We start from the raw sequence: 12,347 nt of genomic DNA on the forward strand, positions 1-12,347 counted from the left end.
AGGCGAGTAGTGGAGGTGTGGGGATGGCCATAGCGAGGTGTTCGTCATCATTGATGACATGTTGAAGGCTGCGGAGAACATAGCGTAGTTTCTCCGCTCCGGGGAAGTACTGGACGACGAAGGGTACTCTGTTGGTTGCGTCCCGTGTTTGTCTTCTGAGGAGGTCTATGCGATTTTTCGCTGTGACCTGTCGGAACTGTCGATCGACGAGTCGAGCGTCATATCCCGTTCTTACGAGGGCGTCTTTCAGTGTCTGTAGGTGTCCATCGCGTGCCTCCTCGTCTGAGCAGATCCTGTGTATTCGCAGGGCCTGTCCATAGGGGATGGCCTCTTTGACGTGGTTAGGGTGGAAGCTGGAAAAGTGGAGCATCGTGAGGTTGTCCGTGGGCTTGCGGTAGAGTGAGGTGCTGAGGTGCCCGTCTTTGATGGAGATTCGTGTGTCCAAGAATGAAACCGATTCTGAGGAGTAGTCCATGGTGAGTTTGATGGTGGGATGGAACTTGTTGATGTTATCGTGTAGTCTCTTTAGTGATTCTTCGCCGTGGGTCCATAGGAAGAAAATGTCATTGATGTATCTGGTGTATAGTGTTGGTTGGAGGTCCTGTGCAGTGAAGAAGTCGTGCTCGAACTTGTGCATGAAAATGTTGGCGTATTGGGGTGCGAATTTGGTCCCCATGGCTGTTCCGTGTGTTTGGGTAAAGAACTGGTTATCGAAGGTGAAGACATTGTGATCCAGGATGAAGCGGATGAGTTGTAGGATGGCGTCTGGAGATTGGCTGTTGTTGGTGTTGAGTATTGATGCTCTACGCAGCGATGCCGTCATCGTGGGGGATACTGGTGTAGAGTGCCGAGACGTCCATCGTGGTGAGAAGTGTTCCTGGTTCAACTGGTCCGTGGGTGCTAAGTTTTTGTAGGAAGTCTGTAGTGTCACGACAGAAGCTGGGGGTTCCCTGTACGATGGGTTTCAGGATGCCCTCGACGTATCCAGAGAGGTTCTCACACAGCAATCTCCAGACGTCATCCTACAACTCATCCGCTTCATCCTGGATCACAATGTCTTCACCTTCGATAACCAGTACTGCACGGTCGGAGAGTCAGTACTGAGGGAGTACTGCAGTTGTTGGAGGGGCAGTACTGAGGGAGTGCTGTACTGTCGGAGGGGCAGTACTGAGGGAGTGCTGCACTGTCGGAGGGACAGTACTGAGGGAGTGCTGCACTGTCGGAGGGGCAGTACTGAGGGAGTGCTGCACTGTCGGAGGGGCAGTACTGAGGGAGTGCTGCACTGTCGGAGGGGCAGTTCTGAGGGAGCGCTGCACTGTCGGAGGGGCAGTACTGAGGGAGCGCTGCACTGTCGGAGGGGCAGTACTGAGGGAGTGCTGCACTGTCGGAGGGTCAGTACTGAGGGAATGCTTCATTGTAGGAGGGTTATTACTGAGGGAGCGCTGCACTGTCGGAGGGGCAGTACTGAAGGGGCACTGGACTGTCGGAGGGTCAGTACTGAGGGAGTGATGCACTGTCGGAGGGGCAGTAATGAGGGAGTGCTGCACTGTCAGAGGGGCAGTACTGAGGGAGTGCTGCACTGTCGGAGGGGCAGTACTGAGGGAGTGCTGTACTGTCGGAGGGTCAGTACTGAGACAGTGCTGTACTGTCAGAGGGGCAGTACTGAGGGAGTGCTGCATTGTTGGAGGGTCAGTACTGAGGGAGTGCTGCACTGTCGGAGGGGTAGTACTGAGGGGGTGCTGCACTGTCGGAGGGGCAGTACTGAGGGAGTGCTGTACTGTCGGAGGGGCAGTACTGAGGGAGTGCTGCACTGTCGGAGGGGCAGTACTGAGGGAGTGCTGTACTGTCAGAGGGGCAGTACTGAGGGAGTGCTGCACTGTTGGAGGGGCAGTACTGAGGGAATGCTGCACTGTCAGAGGGGCAGTATTGAGGGAGTGCTGCACTGTCGGAGGGACAGTACTGAGGGAGTGCTGCACTGTCGGAGGGGCAGTACTGAGGGAGTGCTGCACTGTCGGAGGTGCCGACTTTTGTAGGACATGTTAAACCGAGGGCCCTTTGGTCCTCTCAGGTGGGTTGAAAAGATCTTTCGGCAATGTTCAATAAAGAGCAGGGTAGTCCCCTCCCGGTGCCCTGCCCAATATTTATCCCTCAACCAACATTACTAAAACCGATTTTCTTTTCATTTATCTCATTGCAGCACATGGGAGCTTGCTGTGTGCAAATTGGCTGCCGTGTTTCTTACATTACCACAGTCACTACACTTCAAAATATACTGCATTGACTGTTGACAAGTCCTGAGGTATTGAAAGGCGATACATAAATACAAGTTCTTTCTTTCTTTCAAATCTTCCATGAAAACCATCTTTTGCTTCAAGCTTTTGTCATCCCTCCTGATATCTCCTCCTTTGGCTGGTGATCCATTTTTGTCCTTCAGACATCTAAATTCTACTCTTGAAAACCCTTCTTTATCCCCTCCATCTCTCCATCTCCATCTCTTCCTCTCACATCCTCCTTAAACCCACTCTTTGACCAAGGTTTTCGCCAGTCCTCCTGATATCTTCTTATTCCTTTTGTGCCTGTTTTCCCTCTCTTCTCCGTGAATCCCCTTGGGAATGTTTATTACATTAAAGGCAGTCTGGGAACGCAAGTTGTTGTTGACTTTCATTGGACTGTGTTCATTGGTTGCCCACTGTATGAGCAGAAGTAATTTCTGAAATCATATTCTTGTCCCAGAACGAGATTTAGATCATAGACGGACTTGTTGAGATAAATTAACATTGACAAATACTTCTGGACACCATTTTGTTAGAATAATATAACTCGGTTTATGTACAGACATCGCATTGAAATAGGTTTGTACAACTGTGAGGCAGCCTTTAGGGACTCTTCTATCTAATAGGAGACCAGCTACAGTGAGTAGGATGAAGCTTTATTAGTTATATGTCTTATTACTCTTTGATTATACCTGTTTTACTGCTCTCTGGGACTGGTGACTGGGATGAAGTTTTATGAGTTATTCTCTTTGGTTAAAGTCAATAGTTCCAGAGTACCGTGTGTACTTTTAAGCCCCATTATAGAAACAACATTAAAGCCTTAGAGAGAGCACAGTGTAGATTCATTCGAATGATGCCAGGGAAGGGAAAGTTATCAGGAAAGATTTGAAATACCAGGGATTATTTCCACGGGAATAGAGAAGAGGAGACTTTAATTTTAAACGGAGACAGGCCATTCCATCCAACTGGTCTGTGCCAGTATTTATGCTCCACACGAGCCTCCTCCCTCCCAACTTCATCTCACCCTATCAGCATGTCCTTCTATTCCTTTCTCCCTCATGTGTTTATCGAGCTTCCCCTTATACGCGTCTATGCTATTCACCTCACCCACTCCATGTGGTAGTGAGTGCCAAAATTTACCCACTCTGTGGGTAAAAAGGTTTCTCCTGAACCCTAAATTGGATTTATTAGTGGCTATTTTATATTGATGACCCCAAGTTTTGAACTTCCCCACAAGTGGAAACATTTTCTCTACCTCTGACCTATCCAACCCTTTCATAATTGTAAAGATCTCTATCAGGTCACCCCTCAGCCTTCTCTTTTCTAGAAAAAAAGCCCCAGTCCGATTAGTCTTTCCTGATAGTGAAATCCTTTCATTTCTGGTATCATTCTTGCAAATCTTTTTTGCACCTTCTCCAATGCTACTGTATCCTTTTTATAATATGGAGTCCAGAACTGTGCACAGGCCTGAAATGTTAACTCTGTTTCTCTCTCCACAGATGCTGCCTGACCTGCTGAGTGTTTGCTGCATTTTATGTTTTTATTACAGTATTCTAAGTCTGGTTTAACGTAACATCTCTGCTTTTCAATTCAATTCCTCTAGAAATGAACCCCAATGCTTGGTTTCCATTTTTATGGCCTTGCCCATCAGCAAGATGGCCACTTTGCCCCTCAGTAAGATGGCTGCCTTACTGAGGGTTATTTTGTTCAAAGTTCAGGGTGGGAGTGAATCGTTCCCTTTTACCCACTGTGTACTGTACACGTACAGGAGCCGACACTGAGACACACACGGACCATACAGTACCAGACAGGAGTGAATCGTTCCCTTTTACCCACTGTGTACTGTACACATACAGGAGCTGACACTGAGACACACACGGACCATACAGTACCAGACAGGAGTGAATCGTTCCCTTTTACCCACTGTGTACTGTACATGTGCAGGAGCCGACACTGAGACACACACGGACCATACAGTACCAGACAGGAGTGAATCGTTCCCTTTTACCCACTGTGTGCTGTACAATGTACAGGAGCTGAGACTGAGACACACACGGGCCGTACAGTCCCAGACAGGAGTGAATCGTTCCCTTTTACCCACTGTGTGCTGTACACGTACAGGAGCTGACATTGAGACACACACGGACCATACAGTACCAGACAGGAGTGAATCGTTCCCTTTTACCCACTGTGTACTGTACACATACAGGAGCTGACACTGAGACACACACGGACCATACAGTACCAGACAGGAGTGAATCGTTCCCTTTTACCCACTGTGTACTGTACACGTACAGGAGCCGACACTGAGACACACACGGACTGTACAGTACCAGACAGGAGTGAATCGTTCCCTTTTACCCACTGTGTACTGTACACGTACAGGAGCCGACACTGAGACACACACGGACTGTACAGTACCAGACAGGAGTGAATCGTTCCCTTTTACCCACTGTGTACTGTAGATGTACAGGAGCTGACACTGAGACACATGGGCCGTACAATAGAGAGAGGGAGATACAGACTGAGAGAGACATTTTGTTTAAATGTAAAGGCAGTGATTTTGATTCACATGCAGGCCTCAATTTTGTGTTTATTCAGGGGCACCATTTTGTGTTAATACAGCACTGGGACATTTATTACAGAGTACCTCTCCTCACTGGGAAAGACACACACTGTACAGAGGGCAAGTAATACAAAGTGAAACACAGGAACGGGTCTGAACAGAGATCGAAAATTGCACAAATAAAACACAGATGCAGGTTTTGTCGTTATGTTTAAAAACTATTGATTTATTTAAAATAATGAATAAATATTTCTTAATAGTACATCCCACATCCTCCAGCCTGCATACCAGACCCGACCAATCTGCCAATCTGAGTTTGTACCAGTCCATTTCTCTGTTTCTGTTTCACTCTCTCTCTCACACCCTCTGTCTCATTCAGTCCTCCTCTGTTTCTCATTGTTTCCCTCTCTGTTTCCCTCTCCCTCTGAATTTCTTTCTCTCTTTTCCCCAACTTTTGTCTCCGTGTCTGCTTTTCTCTCTCTCTCTCTCACCCTCTGCCATTATCTGTCTCTCTCTGTCTTTCTCGCTCTGTGTATCTTGCTCTGTGCCTCTTTCACTCTATCTCACTTTCTCTCACGCTATGTCTCATTGTCTCCCTCTTTCCCTCTGTCTCTCTCTCTCCCATACTCACTCACTCTGTCTGTCTGTCTGTCTGATTCCCTTTTTCTTTTTCCGTCTCATTCTCTTTCCCTGTCTGTCTCTCCCTGTTTCATTCTCTCTATCTCTATCCCATTCTACCTGTATACTGTACAAATACAGGAGCTGACACACGGACCGTACAGCACCAGACAGGAGTGAATCGTTCCCCTTTTACCCACTGTGTACTGTACATGTACAGGAGCTGACACTGAGACACACACAGGCCGTACAGTACCAGATGGGAGTGAATCGTTCCCTTTTACCCACTGTGTACTGTACATGTACAGGAGCTGACACTGAGACACACACGGACTGTACAGTACCAGACAGGAGTGAATCATTCCCTTTTACCCACTGTGTACTGTACATGTACAGGAGCCGACACTGAGACACACACGGGCCGTACAGTACCAGATGGGAGTGAATCGTTCCCCTTTTACCCACTGTGTACTGCAGAAATACAGGAGCTGACATTGAGACACACACGGGCCGTACAGTACCAGACGGGAGTGAATCATTCCCTTTTACCCACTGTGTACTGTACATGTACAGGAGCTGACACTGAGACACACACGGACTGTACAGTACCAGACAGGAGTGAATCATTCCCTTTTACCCACTGTGTACTGTACATGTACAGGAGCTGACACTGAGACACACACGGGGCCGTACAGTACCAGACGGGAGTGAATCATTCCCTTTTACCCACTGTGTACTGTACATGTACAGGAGCTGACACTGAGACACACACGGGGCCGTACAGTACCAGACGGGAGTGAATCATTCCCTTTTACCCACTGTGTACTGTACATGTACAGGAGCTGACACTGAGACACACACGGGGCCGTACAGTACCAGACGGGAGTGAATCATTCCCTTTTACCCACTGTGTACTGTACATGTACAGGAGCTGACACTGAGACACACACGGGGCCGTACAGTACCAGATGGGAGTGAATCGTTCCCTTTTACCCACTGTGTACTGTACATGTACAGGAGCTGACACTGAGACACACACGGGGCCGTACAGTACCAGACGGGAGTGAATCGTTCCCTTTTACCCACTGTGTACTGTACATGTACAGGAGCTGACACTGAGACACACACGGGGCCGTACAGTACCAGAAGGGAGTGAATCGTTCCCTTTTACCCGCTGTATATTGCAGCCAGCAATATCGCACAATTGTGGGTAATCAGTCGAACCAGTGCAAAAGATCGGGGAATTTTAAAAGGAAGTGAGTTGCGCTTAAGACCACTAACACTCGTGTTTTCTGTGATCTTTTCCGCTGGTTTAAGATTCAATTTGCCCAGATCAGACCCTGCCCACAAAACTGGCCATGCCCCCAGGTCGACATTGCGAGATTCGCCGATGGCGCTGGTTCAGGAAGATTCTTCAAATTACACTCAGGCGCACGGGCATGAGAGACAAAGTTTGTCCATATCAAAAAATATTTAATGTACTAAGGAACTGACTAGTACACCAGTGAAACCAATAAATGGTTCAGTATAGTTTTAAAGTCATTTTCAGTGATTTTAAATCAGGTTACTCACAGGTGGAGGACCAGACACCCTTATTAAAAATGCTTATTTTTTTGTGATAAACCCATTAATAAATGCAGTATTAATAAAACTGGAGCAGGTTACCACTCGTAAATACATCAAGGAATACTTTTTAATGAAAAGAACAAAAGAAATGATTGCGTTCTATTACGCTGCCCGATTGAGTTGGTCCGTGGAAGATTTTACATTTGTGGTTATGCAAATTAGTTCATAGAATCATTGAATCGTAGTATTATACAGCACAGGAGGAGGCCATTCAGCCCATCGTGCCTGTGCCGGCTCTTTGAAAGAGCTATCCAATTAGCCCCACTCCCCTGCTCTTTCCCCATAGCCCTGTAATTTTTTCCCCTTCAAATATTTATCTAACTCCCTTTTGAAAGTTATTATTGAATCTGCTTCCACCACCCTTTCAGGCAGTGCATTCCAGATCATCACAACTCGCTGCGTAAAAATATTTCTCCTCATCTCCCCTCTGGCTCTTTTGCCGATCACCTTAAATCTGTGTCCTCCGTGTCCCCTTCTGCCACTGGAAATAGTTTCTCCTTATTTACTCTATCAAAACCCCTCATGATATTAAACACCCCTATCAAATCTCCACTTAACTTTCTCGATTTAAGGAGAACAACCCCAGTTTCTCTAGTCTCTCCACATAACTTGAAGCTTGAACACGAGGCAGAAGCTTGAAGCCTGTGGTAACGAGTGCAATTTCAAGCTCCTTGGGAAACTCCACCCCACAGACTTGAAACTAAAGGCAATAGTTGGGTGAGCAATGGAAATTTCACAAAGTTAGCAATTAAAAATAAAAATAAATACTTAAAGTGATTATACCAAGCATCCAATCATAGCATTGTTATTGTTTCAGCATGATTGTTTATTTTTTTTTTAACGAGTATTATTTTAACAGTGAATTCATCCCAGTGTGCCCTCTATTGGTAACAGTAATAGCAGTGTGTGGAGAATCTAAAGGATCATATTTCAAAATTATTGCTAACCTGAGTCATATTATACATTTGGTCAATCGAAGGCTACATTTTTGTCTGTCACACTGTAAAGCTGTCAAAATCATAAACTGAATTATTGAATACAGTGTCTGTTTAACTGAAGCAACACACGGGTCTGGATCTCCCTCATTACTTCAGTGTGTTTCAGCACTCGACAGCTTTGACATTACAGGTGTAAATTCCTAAAGTAACAAAGGAAGAGATTGTACATGTACAGTTATTTCAAGTCAGTAACATGTAATTATGACAATATTTAAAATCATATTGACCTTCAAATAAATCCTTTGAAAACAAAATGTAATAATGCAATCTCAAGTCAAGAGTTCTTGTGCTGTTCACTGTCATGCTGTCAGTCACCTGGAATACTGAATTATCTTTATCTCTGACTGATCAATAAATAAGCTTTTGATGTACAATGCAAGAAATAAATCTTGAATTATGTGTCGCAGCAAAATAAGATAAATAATTCTGGTAACAAATATAAATGTACCTTATTCTTTTTGTGTCTGCCTGAAACGAGGACTAGGATAACACAAGTCAGGCAAAGGAATATTCCCATCCACAGGATCATATAAGGAATGTAGGTCACCACATTTATTTTATGAAGTGCCCATTTCAGTTTGGCTGCTGATTTGTCATCAATTACGGCGTGCTAATAGAAAAATGGGGGAAAAGTACAACACAATATCACAGTGCTCTAGTATACAAGGGGCAAGTATACATTACCCCTTTCAGTCACTGCTGACCTTGGCTTGACCCCAGGTTTACATTTTAAGTTCTCTATCAGTTGCTAGAAATGTTTGGCTATGTGATTTTAAATGCTGACTACAAACCACTGTGATTATGACCTGTCCAACATAAACCACAATTACGAGAATCCAACTACTTATTCAGGCTGTTTACATATACCGCTGGTTACAATTTTTCATTCGATACGGTATACAGGTACAGGTAGCACACTTTGCTCTGGATCTCGTGCCTATTTTTGCTCCTCTACATCACGAGATGAACCTTGTTATGAAGGTTAAAATCTTAAATCCCCTTAAATCTTAAATGTATAAAATGCTGTAATAAATGTTCACCAGTCTGACTTTATTTCTATATCTGGGCATATTGCTGCAATTTTACTTGAAACGACATAACAACAAGGTCTTGTATTTATATAGGGCCTTTAATGCAGAAAAACGTCCCAAGGCACTTCACAGAGGTGGGATCAGACAAAAATCAACACCGAGCCAAAGTAGAGGATATTAGGAGGGGAGACTAAAAGCTGGGTTTTAAGGAGGGTTTTAAAGGAGGAGGGGGAGGTGAAAATCTTGTGTTAACCATGACTCAGTGTAGCACACTTCCCTGGGGTCAGGAGGTAGTGAGTCAAGATCCACCCTAGAGTCTTAAGCAAGACTTTCCAGTGCAGTACTGAGTGAGTGCTGCACTGTCGGAGGTTTGTCAGATGAGATGTCAAACCGAGGTCCAGTTTGCCCTCTCAGGTAAACGATCCTGTGGTATTATTCGAAGAAGAGCAGGGGAGTTCTCCCTGGTGTTCTGGCCAATATTTATCCTTCAACCAACATCATTAAATAATTCATGGGCTGTGAAGGGCTTTGGGACGTCCCGAGGGCATGAAAGGTGCTACATAAATCCAAGTTTGTTCTTCTGTCATTAACAGTTTCAGCCAATCACTCCTTCCCACACACTATACAAAACAGTTCCTCAAAAGCAGCATGTGGCCACCTTGGAGTGTCCTGAACTCCAATTATCCCTCTCCTAACAACACCAAGAAAAAAAAGGATGTTATAGCCTTATGAAACGACAAATAAAACCACAGCATTAATAACATTAGTTGCCATGTAATGGGGTTAATGCCATCACTATTTTACAACAGTTTGATTTTTTGGTGAAATTTGTGCTGCACAAAGATTAAAGATGGCATTGCTGAGCAAGGGAAAACCTTCTCACGCCTTTCACCCAGTAACAACATTGAACATTCGCAGTTCACTCACTGCATGATTAAATGCTTAAAGCACATGTCATCCTGTGTTATGTAATATACACCGTGAAGTTCATGAGATGGGACAATTTAATTTTATTTCCAGCAAGTTTTTGTCACGATGAAATTTGTAGAATATTATTTGAATTAAAGTAATATTGGAGAAAAAGAAGTCCAAGTTCATTCTCAAATGGCTTCTCTAATTCTGACCTTCCCCTCTGTTATAAACAGGATAGCCAGGTGGTGAAGGATAGACTACTAGAGCCTGGTCTTCAGTTGCTTCCAGGCCTTTATTCACAGAGATCAACATCACACACTCCACACCCTGGATAAGCTCTCTTATAAATGGATACAAGAGAGTCCCCAATTGATGCGCACCACCTGAATACAATTAACACTAATTGATATAAATCACATGGATACAATTAACATCCTACTTTGGTCTACCACTTATGATGGCATCAATATCTCATTAGATCTTTTTCACAATTGTATTCTTCCACCTTCAATGCTCTTGAGCCTCTCAGTTCACTGATGATTCCCACTGTACCGTTCACCCTGGTATATAGACCACCTCCATGGCCTCTTAGGTCACAAGCTCAAACTCCCTTGCCAATCAACCAGTTGTGCATCACCAGCTCCTTAATTGACATGTACCTTCACACCTTCCCATTAACCAAAACTGACTACACTCCTATCCTCAGCTCAAACTCTAAATGTGACAAACTCATGGACCCCTAGCCATCCACATAGTTGCCACTGCCTCCCCCATCTCCAATTCTCCCTTCTGCCTTCCATTCAATCAACCCCCCCCCCCACCAACTCTACTTTTTCTGCCCCTCTAAACTGCCCCTCAGCTCTCAACACATTCATCCTATGATAAGGCTTATTACCTGCTCCCTTTATCCCCAAATATCACAGCTCCAGATGTCCCAGTTTCACCCCTTCAGCTGAGAGGGCAGATGACATGTCGATTTAATGTCTCGTCTTAAAGACGGCACATCCGACAATGCAGTACTCCCTCAGTAGTGCACTGAAGTGGCAGCCTAGATTTTGTGCTCAACCTATCTCTTTCTTCTGGCAGTGTCTATGCCTCCTTCAACGATATCATTATCACACTCAAGAAACTCACCCTTTACACCCTTCCATTCCCTTCAACCATTTCTCTAGTTCCAATATTTCCCTTCTTTACAAGGTCATGAAATAGACTGTTGCCTCACCACTATGTTTGTATCTCTTGCACCATTCCTTATTTGAGAGCCACCAATCTGGTTTCCAAAGCACTAATACTGCACTGGCCATAAATTACCAATGGCATCCCATCAAACTGTGACCTTGGCTGTCTCTCTTCATCCTCCTCAACCTTTTTGCCACTTTTGACACCATTGAGACATCCAACCTCTCTCAACATCTCTCTCCTACTTGGTCGCATTCATACCAGGTGCAATGCAGTAACTATATTTTCCTTCATGGTTTCTCCTGTGTGGCAATACGGTCATCACAGGGATACTCAAAAAATACCCCGGGTGTCAACCTTTGGTCCCCTCCTCTTCAATATTCACATATTTCCTGTTGGTTTTATCATTCAGAAGCATGGGGGTCAGCCTCCATACAGGGCTAGATGAAGAGGGGAGGGAGGAGGCTCGTGTGGAGCATAAACACCGGCATAGACCTGTTGGGCTAAATGGCTGGTTTCTGTACTGTACATTCTATGTAATTCTATGTATAGTGACGACACCCAGCTCTATCTCTCAGCCTCCTTATTGATATAAAAGCTGTTACTTCCCTTTCCAATAGCACATCCAACATTAAGACTTGGATTAGCCAAACCTTCCTCCAACTCAAACATCAACAAAACTGAAGCCATTATTTTGGTTCCCACCACCTCTCCTACTTACCTGCAGCCTTAGCTCCATCATGGCTGTCACCTCAGGCTGAGTCAGGAACTATGGAAGCTTGCTGTGCTGCTTGACTCTAAGCTAAGCTTACTTTCCTACTTTAGCTTTGCTACAAAAAATGCTTCCTTCTACCTCTACATCTCTGCCCCATATTACCCCCTCTGCTGACAATACCCTAGTCCACGCCTTTGTCATCTTGAGGCTTGACTTCTTCAACACTCTTCCTGCCTCAACCAGACTCAAGTTTCAACTCATCCCAAATGCTTGATTCCTCAACTTCACCTGCACTAACTCCCTAACTCTTCAAACTCCACTGGTTTCCCATCTTCCAGCAAGTTGGCTTCAAAAGTTTCAAATCCCTCCATGGCCTCGCCCCTCTTTGCATGTGCTCTTTGCTCCTCCAGCTCAAACTTCTCCTTGTTT

The 12,347-nt window shown here is 45.0% G+C and overlaps 1 protein-coding gene across 1 annotated transcript in view; it reads right to left on the bottom strand.

The window, feature by feature from the left end:
* Positions 1–7,885: 7,885 nt before the first annotated feature.
* Positions 7,886–12,347, bottom strand: part of LOC137327046 (lysosome membrane protein 2-like) — an 83,983-nt gene continuing 79,521 nt past the window's right edge. Inside the window, exons 11-12 of the mRNA XM_067992431.1 lie at positions 8,530–8,691; positions 7,886–8,221 (exon numbers count right to left, since the gene is read on the bottom strand). Of these exons, the coding sequence (XP_067848532.1) occupies positions 8,174–8,221; positions 8,530–8,691 (210 nt within the window). The 3' untranslated portion in view covers positions 7,886–8,173. The remainder of the gene's footprint in view (positions 8,222–8,529; positions 8,692–12,347) is intronic.

The sequence above is a fragment of the Heptranchias perlo genome, chromosome 11 (assembly GCF_035084215.1).
Source record: "Heptranchias perlo isolate sHepPer1 chromosome 11, sHepPer1.hap1, whole genome shotgun sequence".
Taxonomy (NCBI): domain Eukaryota; kingdom Metazoa; phylum Chordata; class Chondrichthyes; order Hexanchiformes; family Hexanchidae; genus Heptranchias; species Heptranchias perlo.